At 44.2% G+C, this 24,992-nt stretch overlaps 1 protein-coding gene across 1 annotated transcript in view; it reads right to left on the reverse strand.

Annotated features, from left to right (window-relative positions):
* Positions 1-24,992, reverse strand: part of LOC147672978 (sulfotransferase 6B1-like) — a 111,271-nt gene continuing 86,279 nt past the window's right edge. Inside the window, exons 6-7 of the mRNA XM_086947851.1 lie at positions 10,101-10,257; positions 1-201 (exon numbers count right to left, since the gene is read on the reverse strand). Of these exons, the coding sequence (XP_086803977.1) occupies positions 71-201; positions 10,101-10,257 (288 nt within the window). The 3' untranslated portion in view covers positions 1-70. The remainder of the gene's footprint in view (positions 202-10,100; positions 10,258-24,992) is intronic.

Here is a 24,992-nt window from a genome sequence, read left to right on the forward strand (position 1 = left end):
TCAGATGTTGTAATTCAGCCTCGGCATGGTTTCTGGCTATTGACGTCACGGGCAGTGTTGAAACGGATGTTTAGCTCTTGCAGTGAGTTTTATAATTCATCATTTCTCCAAGTTTGGTTCCTCCTAAACACTCTTCAAACTTTGCATCCATCTCCCGGCTTTGAGCTTCAGAGAAATAGTTTTTCCAGTCTCCGACATCACCTGTACAGGAAAATCAATAAATCAATATTATCTATTGACAAGGGTGGTTGCATCACTCAGTAACAGCAGACATGGGATACACACAGGGTTGTTTCACCAGGGGCTAAAACTGAAATATTCTACACGTCTGGTGCTTTTTCTGGTAAAACAGATAATTATTGTAAATGTCCTGTGACACAACAAAACTTATTAAGAAGAAAAAAAAACACTGGGTGAAAAGTTTATTCCTCCATTTGGTATCAGGAGAAAGCTGTTGACCATAGCACATGAAGGACATCTGGGTCAAAGTCTCACTCAACGACGTATCAAAAGTAATTTCTGGTGGCCTGGATTAGATGCCCATGTGGTGGATTGGGTGGAAAATTATTCCATTTGTAAAGAAGGAGAAAAAAGACTTAAAGTAGGTTGCAAATCTGTTGATTCTCATATTGCCAATCCTGGCTGACCTTGGCACACTGTTTGTTTAGACTTCATTGGTCCCATGGATGAATTACACGAGTCTGACCGGTTTGGTATTGTTGCAGTGGATGTTTTATCTAAATGGCTGGTGGTCGAATTTACCAATGACATCACCACAGAAAGTACCATAAAGTTTTTAGGTAAATTGTTCAGGGATGAGGGCATGCCCTCTATTCTTATTACAGATAATGGTACACAATGGGGGCCTCATTTATGGGAAATGACGCATCGCTGCATGAAAGCAGCGATGTGTTTCTGACGTATCTCTATGGCGCAAAAGTGACGCATTGCTGGAGTGTGTCACAAAAGTGACGCAACTCCAGCAATGCGTCCTTTCACATGTGACAAGCCCCATGTGAAAGGGCTTGCGTCAGTCTTACGCCTGCTGTGAGGCAGGCGTAAGATTTTAACGCATTTGAGTCCTAGAAGTGGCGCAGTGAAATCTGGTAGATTTCACTGCGTCACTTCTACGACCCTTTCTTGCGTGGGAACACCCCCCCTGCATACGTTATACCTGCTGCAGGTATAAGGTAGCGTAGACATTTACAAAGTGGCGCATCTACCTAGATGCATCACTTTGTAAATGTGGCGCAACAAGGCACATTTTTTACACTGCTGGTGCGTCACAAAAAGTGACGCACCAGTGGTGCAAAAGTGACGCAAGGGCTCATAAATGAACCCGTTAGTTTCTAACGATATACAAACTTTCTTAAAGAATTGTGTAATATCTAATCATCTCACTTCCCTTTACAACCCCCAGGGAAATGGGTTGTGTGAAAGGGCTAATAAAGTAGTCAAAGATATCATTCAAAGGCTTCGGCTAATGGTTGTATTGTACGGAAATTGGTTAATGAAATGCTTTGGGCATTTTGTTCTACTCCATATGCTCAGAGTGGAAAGTCCCCCTTTGAGTTGATGAGGGGCAGGTCTCCTGGAACAAAGTTAGTTCCTTCTTGGATGAAACAGTGAGTTACTTTACGTGATGTAAAATTTGCACCACAAGAACCAAGGGATAAAGTTTGTCGTTTCAGCATTGGTGATCAGGTTAAGATCAAAACAGGCAGAATAGGGAGAGGTCTTTCTAAATTTAAGGGTCCATTTACTGTCAAGAAAGTTCTTAACCACTGTGTTATCTTGAATAATGGTTAGTGTTGGAACTTTCGCTGTGTGGCTCTGTATCAAAAATGTAATGAACGGTTTGTGCAGAACAAACATGACAGTGCCACCAACAGTAGTGGATACGTGTTAGCCCAGGACTCCTTGGATTACACTCAACCGAGTGTTTCAGGTAATACCTTGGGGGGAGGTGACTCCCTCATCACTGCAAGTGCTAACCGAACTACTATTCCTCGCTTGGAGAGCACTGTTTCCTCCCGTCCTCTTAGGTGTCGCAAACCACCTATGTATCTTAAATATTTTGCCTGTTAACAGATGTTGTTGTTTTTCTTTCTTTTCTTCTCTCTCTTCCCCTTTCCAGTTTTCCTTTTATGATGTATAGCTTGGTTTATTTTTCTCTTTCGTTGTTTGGAAAGGAAGAAGATGTGTAGTACAGTCTAGTGTTTAATAGAGTTCTCTAGTGTAAGAATGTTATCACATTCTCATTCTAAGTTTCTCCTTGAGTTTGTGTTCTCTTCCAAAGCAGTTAGATCTTGTCTTCTGCTTGAAGGTGTCCGCTCTCGCCAACCTCCTGTCAACAAATAAAGCCTTACAATGTATCCACCACGTCTGGACCCAGTCATTTACAACAACATACTAGGTATTGTGAGGGACTAAGATATAGGGAAAGGTAGAGGTACTAGAATATATGGGTGGGGTAAAGGTACAAAAGTGTATGGGTGGAAGTACTTAGGGTGTTATAAGGGGCAGACGTATCTGGATATAGGTAGCACAAGGCATACTTGGGAGTGGGTAGATACACTGGGATAGAGGAGCAGGGATAGAGGTTTGAAGGTACAATGATTTAGTGGGCTATAGAGTGGGGTAGAAGTACTAGGGTACAGGCAAAGGCTGAGGTACTAAGGTGTAAGCAGAAAGCAACGTTCTGGGATATATGGGCAGGGCAAAGGGTGCTAAAGTGTAGTCAAGAGTACAAATACTTGGGTATGAGTTGGTCTTTAGGTTCTCAGTGTAGATAGCATAAGAGGTACTAGTGCACAGGAGATTGGTTGGGAATTAAAGGGTAGGTAGATATAGTAGGGTATAAGCACAGGTAGAGTTAGGGTATCAGTAGGGGGAAAGGCACAAGGGTATTAGCAGCAACAGAGGACGTAGGTGAAGAAAAATACAATTGATAGAGAGTAGGCAGGACCTAGTATAGGAATAGGAGTAAAGAGAGAGAAGAGCGTGATGGCGTGTTATGTTGGTATGTGGCATGAGGGTGGCACAAGGGTTTCAGAATAAGGGTGGTATAAGGGTTTTCTGAATGGTGGTAGGGGATGACGTGTAAGATATTCGAGTGGAGGGTGGGTCGGTTGCCAAGGGTTTGATGCCGCTGGTGTTGTCTGCTGTCCTTCTTTTACAGTTGTGCCTTTGTAGTGGGGAGATGCTTACAGAGGCATGCTTTTGAAGTGCACCCCTTTGTGTCCAGACAGGTCACAGCCTTTTTTTCAAGTGTAAGCGGGGCTGGGCCCAGCTGCTCCCTCCCATCCTGCTAGTGATGGCCTATTGAGTCACACCTAAGCTCCCAATGGTGTGTGGCTGTCTAGGAAGAATACACAACCCCCAACTGTGACCCATCAACAGTCATGTGACACAGAGACAGGCTGCAGGCACCAAATGGCTAAGGCAAAAAAATGCCAACTTTCTAAAAGGGGCATTTTCAGATTTGCAATTTAAAATCTGACTTCACCATAAGTTTTAAATTGTGATTCCAGAGACACCAAAAATGAAGGAGATACCTATTCCCATTTGTAAATTACACGTATAAAATATAATAGGGTAATTTCAATTTTATCCTATGGGAGAGGTAGGCCTTTGCAGAAGTGAAAAAAAAATAAAAAAGATTTGCTCCTTCCGGGAAATGTAAAACTTAAAAGTACATGTCCAATTTTGTGAACACATTGTACCCTGCCCTCTGGGCTGTCAAGATCCTACACTAGAAATGACTTATCTGAATGAAAAAGGAAGGTTTGGGCCAGGCAAAAGGTGATTTTTGCCAGGTTGACATGGCAGTTTAAAACTGCACACACAGACTCTGCAATGGCAGGCCTGATGCATGTTTAAAGGGTTACGTTAGTGGGTGGCACAATCAGTGCTTTCAGGTCCACTAGTAGCATTTAGTTTACAGGCCCTGGGCACAGGTAGTGCCACTTTACTTGGTAATTACCAGTAAATTAAACATGCCAGTTAGGTATGAGCTAATTTACCATGTTTCAGGGAAAGAAGATAAGAACCTTAGCACTGTTTGGCAGTGGTAAAATGGGCAGAGTCCGAAGGCCAACAAAAATGATGTGAGCAAAACCAGGAAGACTGAAGACAAAAAGTTAGGTGAAGCCCACGCCAAGGATGACAGATCAAACACTTGTCAAACTTTTCATTCTGTCGCTTTCTCTCTCCATCTTTTAATCGTAGTGTCCTCTTTGCTATCAGTCTTTCTCTACTTCCTCTCAACTTTTCTTCACTGTGTGTTTTTCATCCTCTTTCTCGCTTATGCTTTCTACTGTCTCTCATCAACATTGTTTCATCTGCAATCCTGAACAGTGCTTGTATCAGTTTCCTTTCTCTTCCATCTTTTTTCTCTCCTCTCACTCTCCTGCATAATTTCCTATCCTCTGTAACCCTCTGTTTATCTTCCCATCTCTGTCTCTTCTCTTGGTTTCTACTACTTCCTTTTTCTACTATCCTTTTTCTTAAACCTCCAATTTCCTCTCTTCAAAGCTTCAATGTCAGTTTTGCAAAAGAACCACTTGTCACGGGTAGCCAAATATATTTTCTGGCCACTGATTCGGCCATAATTTACATTCTACAACAGAGACCACAGGACATAAAAATAAATAATCCAATGTTAAGTCCAGGCAACCTTCATGGGTCTTCACCAGCCTCACGCACTCAGGGGCAACTGAGTGCACACGCACCGGGGTCAAGGAGCGTTCACCGGACACAGCCAAGTGTCCCAGCAGCTGAATAATGGTACAAAACCAGTGGAGAAGCACCTACCCAACCTGGATGCCATGATACAACTGGCAAAGACAGAAAAATATGTAAACGCAGTGTGGCATCGAAGAACACATGGGGACCAGGCAAGAAGTCAAATTGTATCCGTCCACCTCCATGCTATTGGACCCCAGTACAGAGCACACGGTGTGGATAAACATCATGTTGCGGGAAGTTGGGGTGGGAGCACAGTGTAGACTATTGAGAAGGTCTTCTAAACTTTACATACTCCCTGGGTAGATGAGATCTCTGGACACCTCTGAAAGAAGAGGCCATGTGAGAGTCACAGTGCCTGGCTCTGAACCTACTGCAAAAACCACAGTTGATGGACAGAATGCAGATCAATGTCATACATTCACCCCAGTACAGAGATCTGGGCCTAAATCCATCGTTTTTTTGCACTCCACACCACCCCAGTTCAGATATGGCCATATGCAAATCAGTCTGACCCTGTGCCTCATGGGAACAGTCCAGCCCGAACTGCCAAGCCATGCCTTCCCTGGACCGGAAACAAGCTTCCGAGGACCGGTTTCTGGCATTCCAGTCGTCGTCAGCCCGGCTTGCTTGAATCCAGTGGTGTGGAGAGCACGGGACTCACGTCTGAGCATACCCATCCCACTCGGGTGACAATTGCAAAAACCACAGTTGATGGACAGAATGCAGAACAATGTCATACATTCACCCCAGTACAGATATCTGGGCCTAAATCCATTGTTTTTTTGCACTCCACACCACCCCAGTTCAGACATGGCCATATGCAAATCAGTCTGACCCTTTGCCTCATGGGAAAAGGCTCTGAACCTAAGCACTATGACAACCCCATTGTCACTAGTACCGTTCTTGATTAAAAAGATATTTGCAGGATGTCGGCGAGGTAGAACGCTTTCCTTAACCTCTCCCGCCCGCTGCCTGCCAACACAGTATAGCGAACCAGGTCACTGTTCTCAACACTCGAGAAGAATTACAAACAGTTAAGAAAGATCTCACCCAGGAGATTAAGGACATCAGGAAGGATGTGGACTCTTTGGGAGGCCCGTTGGTGGCCTTGGATGACAAAGGGGGGTGTCCAGGTTGAGGAGACGGAGTCTCTCCACCAAGAGGTGCTTCACCTTCATGACCAGCATATAGATCTACTGACCCACCTCGAGAAAAAATTGAAACCGAACAATGTTCGTATTCGAGGTGTGGCGCAGAAGGCGGAAGGGGAAAACATTTTCCCCTATGTGAGAGATCTCTTTCGTCCCATCCTCAGTAAACCTCAGGACACGGAGATTAAACTAGACAGAGTGCACAGAGTGGGTCCAACCCGCTCAACACAGCACATCCAGCGTACATTGTAGTATGTGTACATGTATTTCAGGCAAAAGAAGAAATTCTGCAAAGAGCCCGCGATATGCACCCAATCACCTTTCGAGGTCAAACACCGTCCTTTTATCAGAACCTTGCGGCTCTCACGTTGCAGAAGCGGAAGGCGTTTCGTCCTGTCACTATGCACCTATGCAACCAGAACATCGCGTACTCCTGGGGCCACCCCTTTCGGCTCATTTTATGCCTGGGAGGCAAGTTACACCAACTGAGATCCCTTACGGAGGCCTGCCAGCTGCTGGGCCTGGATGTGCCGAGGGGGCGACGACCCTGGGGCCCCTTACACAAACTGTGGAGAGCTACTAACACGATGGAGAAGACAGAGATCAAGGTGCTCCCCAGGGAGAACGGACCTAGCGAACATAGCAAAGGGACAGCTGGCGGCGCTGGAGTCCATCCCTGTGCTGCCCAAATAAGATGAAATTTAGTACAATTAGTGCAGCGTAGCTCTCAATAGAGGTGTTGGGCGGGCGGGTGATGTGGGGCTTAGAAATGTTGACCACACTATGATTCCCAAGTTCTTCTCCTGGCAGCCCAGACTGGCTGCAAGACTGATTTTGAACATTTGTTTTACTATACTAGTTAATTATTTCCTCGAGTTTTCAGGGGTATGCAGTTTGGGGTTACACTCACTTTTAGGATACACAAAGCGACACTGCCCCAGGTTAGGTGGGAAGCTCCTAGTAATAGAGGGAGAATGACATGAGCTTAGGTCGAGGAAGATGCCTTCGCCTTTATCTTACACTAATGCAACGCCCGCCCTTAGAGTACTCCCCCTTGACATCAGGGGACCCAACAACCCAGTGAAGCATTAAGCAGTTCTGTCATATCTGGGAAAGTCTAAGGCAGACATCTCTCTCCTCCAGGAGACACACCTATGGGCCAGAGACTGTCACCGCCTCAGATCATGTGGCTTTTCCTCAGGCCTGACTAAAACGGTTGGGCGTTCCTTCAGAGGTAAAGTGGTCCATAAAGAGGCTGAAATTACAGGTAGGCTACTTGCATATCGGCTTACATTAGGGGAACTGACATTCATAGCGGGTTCCGTATACAAACCAAATGAATACCAGGAGACGTTTCTCCACAGAGCATTGATGGAGGCAATAGCCGCAGAAGAACGTAGAGTGTTAATAGGTGGCAGGGGGGAGATCTTAAATTGGTGCTTGATAACACCCTCAAGATCAGCACAACATCAGGGGCATGCCAGGGCACTATCGATGGGGGCTGCGCCTGGCAGAGAGAGCTCGGGCTAACAGACCTCTAGAGAGCTTCCTACCCCATGTCACGTGAGCACTCCTATTCCAGCGCACATAAAGCTTATGCCAGATTAGATTATTTCTGAGGCACAAAGGACACACACGCATCCTCGCATCAGCACTCCCTGACCATGCGGCGATCACACTTTCCCTATACCTGCCTCTGACGGAGCGGCCCACACAACAATGGCGCCTACGAGATACACTACTGCAATGCCCTGCAGTGGTGGCGCAGATCCGACTATCTATCAAAGACTACTTAGCACATAACGATCTTCCAGAGGTGCACATAGTGACACTATGGATGCGCTTAAAACAGTAATCCGGGGCGAACTCATAGCGATTTCAGCAACAGATATTAAAATATGGACAGAGAAAAGAGAGGACCTGTCCCAACAGAATAAAGAACTTGAGCGCATACATCAGCACACAGGGGCCCCAAGAGTATGACGCCAGCTGTCTATGCTGCAGTCACAGCTAGCCGCAACAGACTTAGATTGGGCGGAGTACGCGGCCCTTCAGTTGCGTCATTTTTTTCATGTGGGAGGAGACAGGTGCAGCCGACTCCTAACCCATGAGCACAAACGGCAAACTCAGGGAGTACAATCGATACATACAGGTACAGGAGATCTGGTGACGAATTATAAAGACATTGTGAGCGCCGGATTTTTACTCAGACTTATATTCGCCCCAAAAGCTAAACACCTCGGTTAGCGTACAATATTTTCAAGGGGCACAGACATCCACGCTGACCCCAGAAGTGGTAGAGCAGTTGGATGGAGAGATCCGCATAGAAGAGGTAATTTCTGCAATTTCTCTTCTAAAGCTGGCGAAGTCTCCAGGCCCAGATGGGTTCACATCAGCATTTTATAAGACCTACTATCCCTTAGTAGAGCTCTCTCGATGGGACTCTTTAACACATTTGGCAAGCCAGGGTCCATCCCAGCCTCAATGCTTTGGCCTTGATAGTTGTGATTCTTAAACCTGGTAAAGATAAATCTCACTGTAGCTCCTACTGCCCATCTCCCTCTTAAACACAGACCTTAACTTTTTTACTGTCATCGTGGCCTACAGACTGAACCCACTTATGCCCTCCCTGATCAACCCAGATCAAGCGGGCCTCATCACACAAAGGCAGACAAGCGACAACACTAAACCGGTGCTTCACAAGATCGAGAAAGCTTCAAGAGTGCCAGGCTACAGGATATTAGCATTAGACGCAGAGAAGGCCTTCAACAGAGTCCATTGGCCCTATCTGGAACAAACCCTTGCACATTTTGGTCTTGGAGAAACGATGCAGACACGGATTCCAAACTGTTATTGCTTCCCAGTGGCGACAGTTAGGGTTAATGGTCCCACTTCTGAGACCTTCCCAATAGGTAGAGGCACACGACAGGGGTGCCTATTGTCAGCCCTGTTGTTCGCCCTTTACAAGGAACCACTGGCGCTGAGAGTCAGGGACCACACTTCGGGAGTGATCAGCGCATTAGTAGACTCCATGCAGACGATATTCTGATGATACTCTCCAACCCGGACACAGCACTTGCAGCTTTTTTGTGGGAGTTGGAGATTTTCGGCATGGCATCAGTGTTTTAAGTTGAACGTTGGGAAATCACTGGCACTCAACCTCTCTCTCTCTCTCCCCAAATGGTGGACCAGCTGAAGAAACAGCACACCATCCGATGCTCGACTGACCACGTGCCCTACCTTGGGATCAACCTGGCATCAACCACACAGGCCACAGCAGATATTAATTACCACACACGCAGATCTATGCCAATATACAACGGTGGAAACTCCACCAGATCTCTTGGCTAGGTAGGACAGCAGCAACTAAAATGACAATCCTCCCAAAGATTTTGTATCTATTCCAGACTCTCCCCTTGCAGCCGCCCGCAGGTATGATCTCCAAGCTACAGTTAGAATTTTTACAATTCATATGGCGGGCGGAAATCCCGCACAAAGAAATGTATTAGCTTCCTTCCTTCGCAGAGTGTGGACTGCTGGTAGGGTTGTGGACATCCGGAACCTTAGTTCACGTGTTATGGGAATGTCCTCTGCTGCAGCAATACTGCTCTCAAGTTCTCGATGAAATCGACTCATATCTCAATACCCAGCATCCACGATACACTACATACATAATACTCGACCTCCAAAATCCATTGACATACCCCCTGAAAGCTAGAAGGGGGCTGCAAACAGGACTAGCACTGGGAGCCGCTGTGCAGAACATCCTTATTCACTGGGGCACTCAATAAATACCTACCCACCCTGGCTGGCTCCACAGACTCCGGCATATTTAAGGTATGGAGAAGATACCACTTTCACTGGCAGGGCAGGGGTCGACGTTCAGGGAGCTGTGGCATCTCTTCTTATCCCTAACGACACAAGAGTTTCATGAGCTCACATGTCCTAGACAGTTGCGCATTCTGCGCCTCCTAGAGGCGGCCTTACAATCACCAACCTAGTGCCCTACATGTGGACACCGTAGCCTATATGTTTTAGCCTGGAAGTAAGTGAAGGGAGGGGAAAGGGAGGGAGGGTTCATTGATTGGGGCTTTGTAAAGCCCAGTAAGCACATGGTCCACTGATGGTTTTCTTTACTTGTTTATTATTGAAATTTTAATAAAAAATCTTTGAACCATAAAAAGATATTTTCAAACGTACCTTTCCGGAAAACATGGGAGCCCAAGATTCCGTGCGTCTCTCTGGACCTTTCTTTCATGGCTTTGAAGCGGCCTCGTTCGGTGATCAATTGTATTTGCTCTTTAGTCAGATTAATCTCAAAGAAGTCGGCTATTTCCTGAACTGCCGCAGCCAGATCCTGAAATGAGAATAGAGTTGGCCTTGAAACTTATGTTCTTGTACTGCTGCTTCGAAGACACAAGGCCTCCTTGAAGTGTCATTAAGCGTCACCCAATGACAGATTTTAGCTGTCTGTTGTCAAGGACCTATTGTGTACAATTCCAACACTTTGAGCGCGCTTTTGATCTTTCCATTGCTTAATATTTGTTTACTTTCTTGTCAATCTCATGTTCTTGCTTTTTATTTAATGGCTTTCCTTCATTTTCCTGTGTCAGTCCCTTCCCTAGAGGGTAGCTTCGTTACCAGCTTTTTGATTGGAAGACAAACATCCTTCCACGGCTCGCATCAGTGAACTACTTTTTCCTTTTTCTGTTAGCCCTGCATGGGAGTGCACGTGTTTTCTTGCTCTCCCTCCCATGTGCTGCTTCCCTCCTCACACCCCCTTTCCTCAAGCTCACTGTACTGCTCCCCACCCTCCCAGCTCATCCCTTGAATCACAGCAGCAGACATATTGTTGCCAGGAGTGACTAAAGATCAGATTCCATTGGGTTTGTTTTGTTTTATTTTCTGTCTTCCACGTGTCGCATGAAAGCCAGGCCTCGGCACACAAAGGCAGCGTTTCTGGAGGTGGGGCTGGACTCATTCTACTTGTGGTGGAGTCCAAAGATGTACTCAGAGTGAGTGAAAGGATGTATCTTCTCCCGGCGGCCCATAAATGTTCTCTTCAGGCTGCTGGAGAGCGCCAAATGTCTGCAGCATTGGTACCTGGTCCTAGTCACCTGGAAAGCATATGAAAAGGCTTTTCCTATAAATTATGACATTTCTCAGACAGCTGTTATGTTCTTCTAACTACTTGAAACTAATCCAGTCAATGTATAACACACAGGTGTCTCGATAGTCCTGGTGCTGTGACTGCTAATGTATAACACACAGGTGTCTCGATAGTTCCTGTGCTGTGACTGCTAATGTATAACACACAGGTGTCTCGATAGTCCTGGTGCTGTGACTGCTAATGTATAACACACAGGAGTCCCGTTAGTCCCTGCGCTGTGACTGCTAATGTATATCACACAGGTGTCTCGATAGTCCTGGTGCTGTGACAGCTAATGTATAACACACAGGTGTCTCGATAGTCCTGGTGCTGTGACAGCTAATGTATAACACACAGGTGTCTCAATAGTTCCTGTGCTGTGACTGCTAATGTATAACACACAGGTGTCTCGATAGTCCTGGTGCTGTGACTGCTAATGTATAACACACAGGTGTCTCGATAGTCCCAGTGCTGTGAATGCTAATGTATAACACACAGGTGTCTCGATAGTCCTGGTGCTGTGACAGCTAATGTATAACACACAGGTGTCTCGATAGTTCCTGTGCTGTGACTGCTAATGTATAACACACAGGTGTCTCGATAGTCCTGGTGCTGTGACTGCTAATGTATAACACACAGGTGTCTCGATAGTCCCAGTGCTGTGAATGCTAATGTATAACACACAGGTGTCTCGATAGTCCTGGTGCTGTGACTGCTAATGTATAACACACAGGTGTCTCGATAGTCCCAGTGCTGTGAATGCTAATGTATAATACACAGGTGTCTCATTAGTCCTGGTGCCGTGACTGCTAATGTATAACACACAGGTGTCTCGATAGTCCTGGTGCTGTGACTGCTAATGTATAACACACAGGTGTCTCGTTAGTTCTGGTGATGTGACTGCTAATGTATAACACACAGGTGTCTCGTTAGTTCTGGTGATGTGACTGCTAATGTATAACACACAGGTGTCTCGTTAGTCCTGGTGCCGTGACTGCTAATGTATAACACGCAAATGTCCTGTTAGTCCCAGTGCGTGATTGCTAATGTATAACACACAGGTGTCCCGTTAGTCCCGGCGCTGTGACTGCTAATGTATAACACACAGGTGTCTCATTAGTCCTGGTGCTGTGACTGCTAATGTATAACACACAGGTGCCCCGTTCGCCCCGGTGCCGTGACTGCTAATGTATAACACACAGGTGTCTCGATAGTTCCTGTGCTGTGACTGCTAATGTATAACACACAGGTGGCCTGTTAATTCCATTGCCCACAGAAGTGATACTTTACTTATTAAATTCTTTTTGGTGTATGTGTTTACATTTGTATTTTATAAAATATGTTTTCTTTCGCCCCAGGTCGGGTTTATTGTCTAGGTCAGCTCAAGAGAAATAGCTTGTCACAGTCTTGGGCTATCAAACAGAGTTTTATCAAGATCTCCCCTCACAGAATGCATGTTTGCCTTACAGATTCGGATTTTACTTCTCAGGAAGTAGAGGATTTAATTTCAAAAAGGGATTAATACACAAAATGACTTAGATTATTCAGGCTTCTTAAGTAACCTTTTTCTTTAAAAAAAGCAAAACTTAAAATTAAGACCAGTGATAAATCTACCCCATTTCAACCATTTTGTCGTTTACAGGCATTTCAAAATGGAAACCATTCGCCACCTCTGAGATTGCCTCTAGTATCCGAATGGGTGGTTTCATCACATTTAAAAGATGTCTGTCTTTCGGTATCATTCCTCCTTCTCATTGCACAATTCTTCAGTTTCAATGGGACAGCTCCGATCACCATTTCACAGCCCGATCTCTTGGCCTATCCTTTGCTCCGCGGCGTTTCAGCAAACGTTTGAAACTGGTACTAAGCCTACTTACACTCACTTGGCACTTGGGCGACATCCTTCTAATTCTGCAAAACAACATTTCTTTATTTAATCAATTACAATTCAGAATCTCATTCCTAAAAAATGTGAGCTTTGTCATCAATCAGGAGAAATCTTTTCTCCTTCCTGTCCACTCTATAGAATTCCCAGGTTTCTTGGTGAGTTCACAATCCTCATCCTACAACCTCCAAGTTCCAAACATGTTATCAGCAGAACAAGCATTCACCCAATTATTTGCTTCCTCACATATCTCCCTCCTCTGATAACAAGCTGGCATAGTGGATCTCCAAGCCTCATCAATACAAGTGTTTTACTGGGGTCTCTACAGTACAGAGGTCTCCAAACTTAAAACTTCAACATTTGAGAAAAGGTTTGAGTCATTCAGATCGAATCCCCTTCGATCAGGAAACAAAGGCAGAAGCTCATTGGTGGTTAGAACATCTTCAAGCATGGAATGGAAGTGATGGAGCAAGGGTTCACATATACCGAAACGTGCTTGTATTCAGTCCTCTCCAAATAACATGTAATAAATTAACCAACATGTTTTGTTTACTAAAATTTGCATTTACACAAACTTTTAGTAAGCTGGGGAAGCTTGCATATGTGCTTTTACTAACATTAACCCGAGTGTCCTAATATGGCTGCCGAAAACGCGGGTACTTTACTGTGCATGCGTCCGCCACATCTACGTGGTGTGACATAATTCTGCTTTGGAGGGAATTTCTCACTTCTGCGCACTAGTGCCAGAAATGGCTGCTTTAAATCTCACATGCTAACACTTATGCTGCTGCTTGTACTAAGCTTGTTCGTGCTGCTTAACTATCAATGCAATGGTTAACATAAAGTAATGGGGTCAGAGTTGAAATAAGTGGTATACAGTGCATTCATTTATTTTTGTATTCTAATATGTTTCTCTTTGACTTTGCTGTTAGCTCGTACTTGGGACTGAATACTGACACATTCTCCATCTTGGACAAACCTGCGCGTGCACACTCTAGCTCCGAAGTTGCTGAAGCATTGGCATTGAACCCCAGATAAGAATTATCTTACCCTCGATGTCTATGAGAAAATGCCCTTCTGACCTCTGGTGGAACTGAAGCTATATAAAATGCATCAATTTGTTGTACAGTTTTGCTGGGTGGAATAAAAGTGCATGGGAAAATAAATTATGGGCGGTAACTGGAATCAACTGAAACCAATATTGGAATTACCTCATCATACTAAGATGGTATCCTCGTCTTTCCAACCAATCAATGAAGGGGAACACATAGATTTGCAACATTTAGGGGTGGTACATTGCCCTCGAAATGGTATAACTAAGGTAAGTTTAGATAGAGAAATTGTCCAACTTGTCTGAGTAGCTGACCTGTCACTGACCCAACGACTGCTATAGGAGATCAAGAGCAGAGGTGCTGGCGGAGCACTCTGTGAGAAGAATCGAGGTGGTGGTGGGAAATTATCGATTACCCAGTCAGGGAACTAATTGGCTTTCCCAAGAGAGAGGGGTGTGACACTGGCGTTGCACTTAGAGGAGGCCACCTGTCCTGATCTGCACCTGTCTTGTCCCGGGGGCACCTGGTTAGTCAGGAGCTTGGTCCATATTTGCCCCAGCCCGTGGCCAGGATTGGTAATTGCACCATTCTAGGTAAATATAATCCATGTGGTATGTTCTTATGTTATTTCCCTTTCTCACCCTTCCCAGGTACCGATGTTTAAAGGTGTTACTGTGATTTCTTACAAACTTTACGTCCGATGGATTATATTCTTGGTTGTAAAATTTATTGTCACGGTATTGTGGCCTTTTTCCTTTTGACTCAGAAAATCTTTCATAGATAAAGATTTTAAAACTATCCCTGAGTCTTTGGTTATTATAGAAAAGGTAAATGTGTTTAAATATTACCTGTTCATGCTAACTCCCTCCTCGATCCCTAGGACTTATAGCAAAGGTGACAAGGATTGGTAAGTCATGGTTTACAGGTATAAGTCCTAAACGGACCTCTAGGCACTGATAGGCGATTGATTAAAAATTAGTTGGGCAGGAGTGCTAGTTCAAAGTGTGAATGTTTTATGGGCCCAAGTGAGTATGGTAAAATTGAGCTAGTAGGTCCTGCGCATTCTATCAGAAGGTCAAAGTTGAATTCTTCACCAAATCTACGATTAGAGTCAGATGAAAGTTTGTCAAGGTGGGGTGAGAGATTCAGCCAATTCTCGACTGGAGGTGACTGGTCTTAGAGGGAGCTCACAATGGACATATATTATTTAGAATGGCTTGCAGGCTCCATTGTGATCCAATCATTCACAAATAATTAGTTTGTCTTTCATCCTTCTCAGAATGGACTATCTGACAGCTGTCCATTATATCAACCTCTTCGGGGCACCCGGTCCAAACTAGTAGTGAACCTAGCAAAGCAATTCTGGGAGTTTTGTCTCCTCTGTCACACGTCTGTTACGGCAAAAATATCTCCGGTCAAATGTACTCAGTGGCGGATTAGTGTTCCCATCACTTCAGAGATTACAGCGATTGTTAGCTACAAGTTCCAGTTTTCTTTCACATTCAGGAAGTTTGGGGTCCCTTTCCAATAGATTTCTTTGCCTTTTGACTGAACAATCAACTTCCCCATTTTTACAGCTGGAGACCGGATCCGTTAGCCACGGACACCTATATCCAAATGTGGAGCAAACCATGCCTATAATTGGTCCCTCTTTTTCCTATGATCTTCTTATGTCTGCCAAAAATCAAACGAGAGTTGTCTTCAGTGAACATAATTACTCCATTCTGATTGTCCCAGATTTGGAATGCGGATGTTCTTCAAATATCTGTGTATATCCCAATTTTTCCGCCCAATTGTCTGTATCTTCTCTAAAATCCACTTTGACATGATCTCGTCTGTCAATCTTGTGCAGGAATGGACGGTGTCTGCAATCAGCTTATTGGTCCTCTGTTTCTACTTTAAGCACATTCTATTGTAACCTCATTTCTAATTCTGCTCTTAAGTTGTTAAGTAGCTCCAAAAAAGCATAACACGAACCTCAATTTTTTTTAGATAAAACCAGGATTTTCCAAGAGATATTGCTGAAGAGTCCTAAGTTTATTAAACACATTTGTTCTGAGCCCTCCCTTCTTTACATTGTGTCTAGTTGAATGTTTCTTTCTTGTTCCTAAATGTACATTCGTCCAACCAAACCTCTGACAACAAAGATTTCATCAGAGAGTGGATGCTTCCTCTCTGGTGATGTTCATCTGAGTCTAGTTTATTCTGTTCCTGCTCTTAGAAAAGTTGGATGAACTCTTCCATCAACAAGAAAGGGGCCATGGAGGCCACAAGAGGTCTTTTTATACCAGGGCTAATGAGACAGCTGTATGTTATATATTAGAGGTCATAGCACCAGGGAGTTCTGGGAATTGTAGTTTTATTTCTTTATTCACTGTTTGTTTATCTGGTGCTATGTTAATAAATGACAAGGAAGAAGGTATAATACTTGCCTCCATCTATTTATTAAAATTATGACTTTGCAGCAATAGCTTTTGGAAAATCCCGATTATCCTTTCATGAGTTAGGTAAGAACATGTTGGTTGCTTTTGGTTCCTTAAAAAAATAATCAGTGTAATTCAGTAGAGTTTCCTAGCAGGTTTTAATTGACGGCCGGATTTGCGTTTTGTCTGTTTCTGTTGAGGTACAGAGACAGAGCCAGAAGTTGCATTTTTAAGAAAATTAGAATTTATTTAATTGAACAATATTTGCCTCTTTGGGTCAGATTGGTATATGTGGTAGCGTGTAAAGTGAAAAGTGTTATACAATGAGACAGGTGGACTTGTTATGTTATCAAAGCAGAAAACACCTTCGTAAGATACAAAGAGAAACACCCTGGGATATTGACAGTTTTAAACCTTATAACTGAGCCCAGAACAAAACCACATCATGACTTGAAAAGTAACTTAGAGAGTTACAAGTCACATCAGTAGAGATACAGAATGCTACACAGAGAAGAAGAGAATGTTTGGTGCTTCTTGTTGTTGATGTTTACATCTAAGAGGTGGTGTATACTTATTTCTGTGACCCACCCCTGCACCAAAGGCTTTTGCTGCAAAGTCAATCTTCCACCCTTCTCCCCCGGCTTTACTTGGTGAACCAGACCCAAAGGCCATGTTTGTAATACTTGCAAAAGAAAGAACTTGTAATTTGATCCTTTTCATGCGCAGGACCTCAAGAGGTAAGTCGAGATATAATGAACAAGCATTGGTAAATGCATTAGATTTCGCCTATGGGATTAATAATAAGAGGTGGGAGCAATGAATGAGTGCAATGAAGGTTGAAAAGTGTCTGAGTGCAGAGTGAAAGTGATTGATGTGTGTTCAGTGCAGAATATGAATTGTGTGAGAGTCCAGGGTGAGGGTTGTTACCCTGGGTTGTACGTGGGAATGCTTTTATTCTTAGCATCAACTATTGCCGTGCCAATAGACAATAAGAGAAAGTAAACAAAATGCAGTCATCTAACAAAGCAAACAAAATGCAGTGTGCCCCAAAAACGAAGAAACCATACAGCTCTGAAAAACGTTGACAATGCGTGCTGAAACGATAAAATTATATTTAAACAATGTGTGTTGAAACAAAAGCAAGCAAAAAGCATTAACGGTACCATTAGGATTCGCACGTAAAGCGACTTGCTCTTACTCAAGAACCTCGCCTAACTTGTAATCATATTAATTCAACCTGTCCGTCATTTATTTCGCCTTTTTCCCCAACACGTGGGTGTCCCTAGGAGGCTTGCCTATGTGTCTTTTCCATAATAACAAAGCTTGCACTACTGAATGGCCGCTTCGCAGAAATCCAGTCTGCGCATGCGTCGGTCATACCCACGTGATGTGACGCACTCGCAATTTGGAGGGATATTGTTGCTCATGCGCACTGTCGCTAAATATGGCCGCTTGTGTTTAACCATGCTCTCTGCTAGCTCCTGCTGCTTTTGCATATCTGTCTTTTTCGCACTAACTTTAATGCTATAGATATTATAAAGTAAGGGGTGCAGTGAAGCATTACCTGGTATACAGTGTATTCATTTTGTCTGTGTTTCTAATTTGTTTTCGCTTACTTTTCATGTATTACACATCCATGGGCCTGGGTTGGGAGATTGAATCCATTTTGAAGCCTGTAAACTCCCCGCACACGTGATGAGGGAAAAACCCAACTGCGCAGAAGCAGAACTAAGCCAGCTGGCTCCTGAAGCAAGATGCGCCTGGGAACCTACCTAAGTCATGGGAGAAGATGCTGCTATCTACCTAAATTTTGCTACAATGTTTCTATATTCTGTATACTCTCATTGTTTTCCAAATTCCTATGCCTGGGAACGTGAACGCAAGGGGCGGGTATGAAAAATTAAATATTCATTGTGGGAACGCAGAATTATAGGTGGTAACCATGACATAACCACCTCTCCTGACCAATCATAAGTTGGGACCTTGTCACTTGCAACATTTGTGGGTGGTCTAGGGGTCCCAAAACAGTATAACTAGTCTAGTTTAGCTTAGAGAAATTGTCCGACTTGTCCGAGTAGCAGACCTGTCACTGACCCTACGAACTCTATAGGTGATTGATACAGAGCGCTGCGGAGCACTCTGTCCACACTTTCCACAAACTCCAAAGGGTGGAAATAGTCCTAAGTGCTGGCAAAGCACTTTGCTGGGAGATTCGGAAACCCAATCGGGGTTACTGGTGGATTCCGTGCAGAGAGGGGGTAATGCAGGCGTTGCATCCGAGGCTGCAGGTGTTGGTCGTGCCCTTTGGTGAGCCCAGTCCTGACCCAAATCCTGAGGGGTATCCTGTCCTGACTGTCCGTGAGCTGTACCTGCTCACCTTCTGGTATTCCTGAATCCTTGAGGGTCCTTGTCCCCGATCTTGTCCCAACTGACCCGTGGCCAGGGTTAGTCTTCATTCCCGTCCTAGGTAAATATTCTATGTGGGTGTCCGTCTGACTATACTCTTACCTTTTCTCTTCTTAATAAAGCACTCTTGCCTGTGATATTGCCCTATCACCTTTAAAAGTGATTTATATGCAATTATTTATTAGTGATGTTCCACTTCTCTCCCTACCTGTAGGATATTATTAAATTGTCATATTATTTTAGTGTGTTCCATTTTCCCTTCCCTTTAGTATGTTTGCAGTGAACTTAGTAAGAATAGCATAAAAGTCTAGTTTAAGAATACTAGTGCACATGTTAGGTCCTTCTCACGTCCCTCGCCTTAGTTTAAGCTCGTGCTGAATAGCTTGTTCCCCAATGCTCATACCCTGTAGTGTTCCCAATTACTCTAATGGTACTTGCCCTAATCCATAGTTACATTGTGGCTTTAATTCTGATTATTGATGTACTGATTTGTATCTGCCTCATTATCCTGGCATATTCATTCTAAAATTTCTTTATATAAACTTTGAAAACCCATCAGGTGTCTGTGGTCATTATACAGTATAAAGTGTGGATAAATGTACTAAGTGTATAAAAGTTCTACTCCTTTTAGGAATATTGTTGCCTGTCCACTGCTAGCTCCTGATCCATCAGGAGTAATGTGCCTGTGGTAAGTCAGGTACATGAATAGTAAGTGGTGTGAGAGTCACCCCCCGAATTACTCATAGTAGCGTGGAAAGGTTACACCCGGTTCATGCCAAATTAAGTCATCACATGCACGCCAGGGCCCAGTGCGTGGAAATTGGTAAACTAGTGACCCGGGCGACCTGCGCGCTCTATCAGTAATTTTCTGGTAGCAGTAGTATGGTTAGGACTAGTTAAGATAGGTAGGCAAGATAGTTAATAAACAAACCGTGAAAATAAATGTGCTGCTGAACTACTGATTGCATTGATTCAAATATTGCGCAAATGTTTTAAAGGATTTTTATATATATGTAAATGATTTTTGCATTGCTGCTATAAGTATTATATGTAATATTAACAAAATTGTCTGTAAGCGTTCAGTGTAGTCCGAATCCCCGGGGAAGTCTATAGCTAACGGTGAGCAGAATCCGGTTAGCTGATGAGGTGCTTGTTGTGAGTCATTAGTGCATGGTTAGGAAGGACCGGAAGCACTAATTAGGATCTTTTTGTATCTGAATAAATGATAGCTACGAGTCCTTGGTATAAAACTTCCATTGTGATATCGCCTAGTAAGGGTCACATGCGGAAGGAGTAATAGGGTCTCCGAAGCTTGATTGGTAAGCAAGGTAGTCCGCTGGTGAAAGCCTGACTTAGTATATATCCCGGAAAGAAGTGGATGAGTCAGAGGAGTAGCAGGTTCTATATTGCTCGTGTGGGAGGTTAGACAGAGAAGTCTATCCGGAGTGAATGAAAAGTAGACAGAAGTGGTTTACTTGTAGTGAGAGAAAAATGTTCTTTCTATTTAGAACACTCAGACACAGCGGCGAACGTTGCATATTGTTAACTAAAATTTGCACTTGCACTTTAGGAAAAATTCAAAGTTTCCGTTACCTTGTAAAGGAGGGAGTCAGTCGAAAGACTGCCCTGACGTCACTCCGTGCCGCGCTGGTATTGGTCGAGACAGCAGGGGTGTAGTGGAGCTGAAATTGTAAGGGAGGGGTGAGTGCCGGAGCGTGAGACCTCGTCTCGCGAAAGGCCGCGCACCCATTGGACGAGGATTTTTGTAGTCACGGTGTTGATTGGTTACTACGAGATAGAAGTCGCGTTAGCATTGGAAGCACAAAGGTAAACAAAATTAATCAACAGGAGCTTGAGAAGAGTTTGGAAAGGTGTATGTGGTATCCTGAGTTCATACCTAATCCACAGAACTCAGGCTTCTATAAGGAACAGATTCTACGAGGTAGACCGCGCATAATGTACGGAGTAAAAAGAAAAATGTCCTTTGCCGATAAAATAAAGAATTTTTTTAAGACAGACAAACCCATTAGAACGAGGGAGGGTGTGATCATTCCCCCGCCAAATACTCCTGCCTCCTTCATGATGTTTGAAAAAGGGTATCATACCTGTGTATGGTTAGAAAACTGGGTAAAGTATACTGCTGATGACGGAGTCCTAGCATTTCCTATTGATGGTACTTTTAATGGTCCTGTTTAACTTAAGAACCCGAATGAATGAATTGCATCCCAGACCCAGATTAACACAGTACGAAGCTCTAGAAGAATGGGAGATTGAGGCTCTGGAAAGAGATAGACCCCGGATGGACAAGGGAGTAAGCAAATGGTATCCAAAGGTCCAAAAAGAAACCAAAGAGCAGAAAATGAAACAGTGGAGACAGAATATGATGGTTGAGGGGTTGTTTCCCATGATGGGGGTACTTGAACAAGAGAAAGGGAAATGTACAGAGAAAACCCGCCACTTAATGACCGTGGGGGACTCAGAAGATGAACACCTAGAGGATTTGTTGATGAAAAACCCTCCTCCCTATGTTGCAGAGTCAGAGCCTATGAGTCCACCGAACCCGTTCTCAAAATATCCCAGGTATCGAAGGGCCAGTGAGACAGACGTACCTGGTACTGAAAGTAAAGCCAGTGATGGTGATGGGTTTTGCAGACCTAGTACCGCGATTCCAAATTATCGTCCTTTTGGGGAAGACCGACCAAGTTTGGTCCTTCCGACTGCCCCAAATATCTATCCTACCTTGGTACCCCAAGTGATGCATGACAATTCTTCAGAAAGGGTTTTGCGTGAGCGCGAAAGGGAAACCCTGAACAAACAGCGAATTGAATTGATTCAGACCATAGCTCAGATAAATCCCAGTCCGGATTCACTGACTATCCCAGTAACTATCGGTCCAGCCATACCCCTTTATGGGGATAGACTGGCTAGTCCAAGAACTCCAATCATAACTCCAATTATACCTACCCCTAGTATTCCTCCCCCAAGAAAAGAGCCGCTCATAGTCGAGAATCATGAAAGTGAATGTGAATCCGTGATCTCCTTGATGGATCTACCTATAAGGGAACCTGGAACCAGTGTACCAAGGGCAAGAAATCAGGCTAGGACAAAAGAGGTCCTGATTGAAACCACTTCAGGGGTCAGGAGTGCCACTGTAGTTTCTCCAGAAGAATTGGATAGATGGACCAAAGAGTTAGAAAAGGACACACCCCAACCGAAACCCTTAGAGATCTATAGACTAAGGATAGAAATAGAGGAACTAATGGCTGGTAATGTAGGATTGGACCGGTTAAACTCCTTTAGTGAAGACGAGTTACTGTTCATCAGCAAAAACCTTACCCGGAAGGCTAGATTGCTCCATGAGAGATTGATGGACACTGCCGCAGACATGGGAATTGATGTTAGTAGTTCCAAAGTCCTTCAGAAACCCTACAGAGCAGATTTTTCCGACAAAGACTTAGAGAACATGAATGTGTCAGGAAAACAAACCCAGATAAAGGAATTGTTGAAGCTCCTACAGAAATGGGGGGATATAGAAAAATGGAAAACCCGGTGGGCGAAGAAAAAGGAAGATAGTAGGGCTAAACCCATGGCTTCAGAATACGTGCTGAAAGAAGTAGGTCCCACAGAGAAATTGTGTCCCATGAGAGAAGTACCTGGAGGAAAATATGTCCATGTCCCTTGGTCCCGACAAGACATTGTGTCATTTACTAATGACTTTCCAAAATTACGGGAGAAACCAGTTGACTGGTACAGACAGGTCGAACGCTTCATAAAGGTTCAGAAATGCCTTCTGATAGACCTGGATGGGTTTTTCGACATTGTGGTGCCTGTAGATTTGTGGACCGAATGCAAAATAGAAATTAATTGGCCTAATGATGAATATGAGAGAGACCCCAAAACCGGAGCTCCCTCACCTGAAGTAATGAGGAAGTATGATCAAGTCATACAGTACCTGAAGAAAAAGTTGCCCGCAAAGGAGACTGATTGGACCCGGATAGATAGAACTACCCAAGAGCGCGATGAAACCGTCCACTCTTTTTATGAAAAGTTACTACAGGTGTTCAAAACTTACAGTGGAATTGATAATGTGGACATGAAGGACATGACCCATTTCAGTTATAGATTCGTGTTAGGATTAAGGCCTGAAATATCTCAGTGGATTCGAGATAATAAAATCAGTTGGCAGGGCAAGCCCATAGATGATGTCCTCAAGTATGCCAAGTACTGCGAGGATGAGATAGAAAACAAGAAGAAAGCCCTCAAGGAGAAGGTCATGTGGGCACAAGTGAAATTGGCTGAACAGCAAGAAAAACAGTTAAGTAAATTGAATAATAATAATAATGCCCAAAATTCCAATGCTGGGGGAGGAGGGAAACCCCGGGTAAAAATGAGTCGGGAAGAGGCTATGAAAAAGTTCCCCTGTCAGATAGGGCATTGGAGAGACGAGTGTCCACATTTGCAGGCTGGTAATGCCCCCGTAAATGGTTTAAATCCACAGGTGCAGAAAGAGGGGACACGAAAGAACCAACAACAGGTAAAGCTGCCTCCATTGCCTCGCGCTCCTAGACAGAATTATAAGAATCAGGGTCAGCAGAATGAAAGGGCCGAGGTATGGGAAGGAGAGAATGAGAGAAATGCAGCAATTCCGCAGTTTTTGTTAAATGATTCCTTCCTCTGTGATGATCAAGATTGACGGGGCCTGAGGGGGGAGGACAAGGAGTGCGTACTTGGCGCCTCCTTACCGGTAGACCAGACTGGACCATACATTGAAGGAAAGGTTGAGGGAAAAGACGTCACCTTTTTATTGGACACTGGTGCTACCCGTTCTACTGTGAGAACAGTGGATGTTCCTAACCTACCCCTCTCGGGAGAAGCATTCCAAGTAGTGGGTGTCTCCAATCATATAATCAGTACTCCAGTAACTGAACCAATGGAGATTTCCATAGGGAATTTCAAGGAAATGCACAGATTTGTGGTCTGTGACTCCAGTCCCGTGAACCTGCTAGGACGAGATTTGTTGTGCAAAATGAACTGTACCATCTTTTGCACACCAAATGGTGTCGAGATTCAGACCCCAGATGAAGATGGCCTGTACAAATTGATGTTAGTAAGGCCTGACACCGAGATTAGACCCTTGTCCATTGAAGACTTACCTGAAGAACTGCAGCTAAGAGTGGTACCTGAAGTATGGGACTTCACAGGACGAGATGTAGGCTTAATGGCAAATGTAGACCCAGTTAAAATAGCAATAAAAACAAATGCTGTTTACCCAAGAACCAGACAATACAGGATGAGTGCAGAAGTGAAAGCTGGAGTTGCAATCGAAGTAAACCGGTTGCTCGAAGCGAACATCATACAGAAAGTAATGAGCAGTCCCTGTAACTCGCCCATCATTGGAATTAAAAAGCCTAGCGGAAGGTACCGGGTAGTGCAGGACCTGCGCAAAGTAAACCAAATTGTGGTACCTTGCTGTCCCATTGTGCCCAACCCCGCAGTGATATTGTATCAGATTCCTTGGAATGCGGAATGGTTCACTGTCATTGACTTAAGTCATGCATTCTTTTCCATCCCATTGCATCCAGAAAGCAAATTCCTTTTTAGTTTTGAATTTGACAGCCATGTATATGTCTGGAATCGTGTCCCCCAGGGGTACACCGAAAGTCCATCGATTTTCAACCAGATCCTAAAAAGATGCCTTGAATCTTTAGTACTGCCAAGAGAGTCTGTTCTGGTACAGTACATAGACGACCTTCTGGTGGCCTCTAAAAGTCAAACTGACTGTGTCACTGATACCATTGCCTTGCTGAATCACCTAGGAAAGGGAGGACATAAGGTATCACCAGACAAATTACAGTTCTGTAGGAACTCAGTGAAATATCTGGGGCACCAGATAGAGAAAGGGATCCGAAAAGTCACTACAGAAAGGATCAAGATAATTCAAACTATGGACCTACCCAGAACCCAGAAAGAAGTAAGAATGTTCCTAGGAGTTGTAGGATACTGCAGACAATGGATTGTAGGATTCGCAGCTCTAGCCAAACCCCTGATAAAATTGACCAAGAAAGGAGTGGAAGACCCAGTCAGTTGGGACGATGAAAGCATGTCCGCTTGGGTAACATTGAGAAATTGTCTGTGCTCAGCTCCTGCATTAGGAATGCCTGATTATTCCAAGAACTT

Source organism: Lissotriton vulgaris, assembly GCF_964263255.1.
Source record: "Lissotriton vulgaris chromosome 7 unlocalized genomic scaffold, aLisVul1.2 SUPER_7_unloc_1, whole genome shotgun sequence".
NCBI classification, from domain to species: Eukaryota; Metazoa; Chordata; class Amphibia; order Caudata; family Salamandridae; genus Lissotriton; species Lissotriton vulgaris.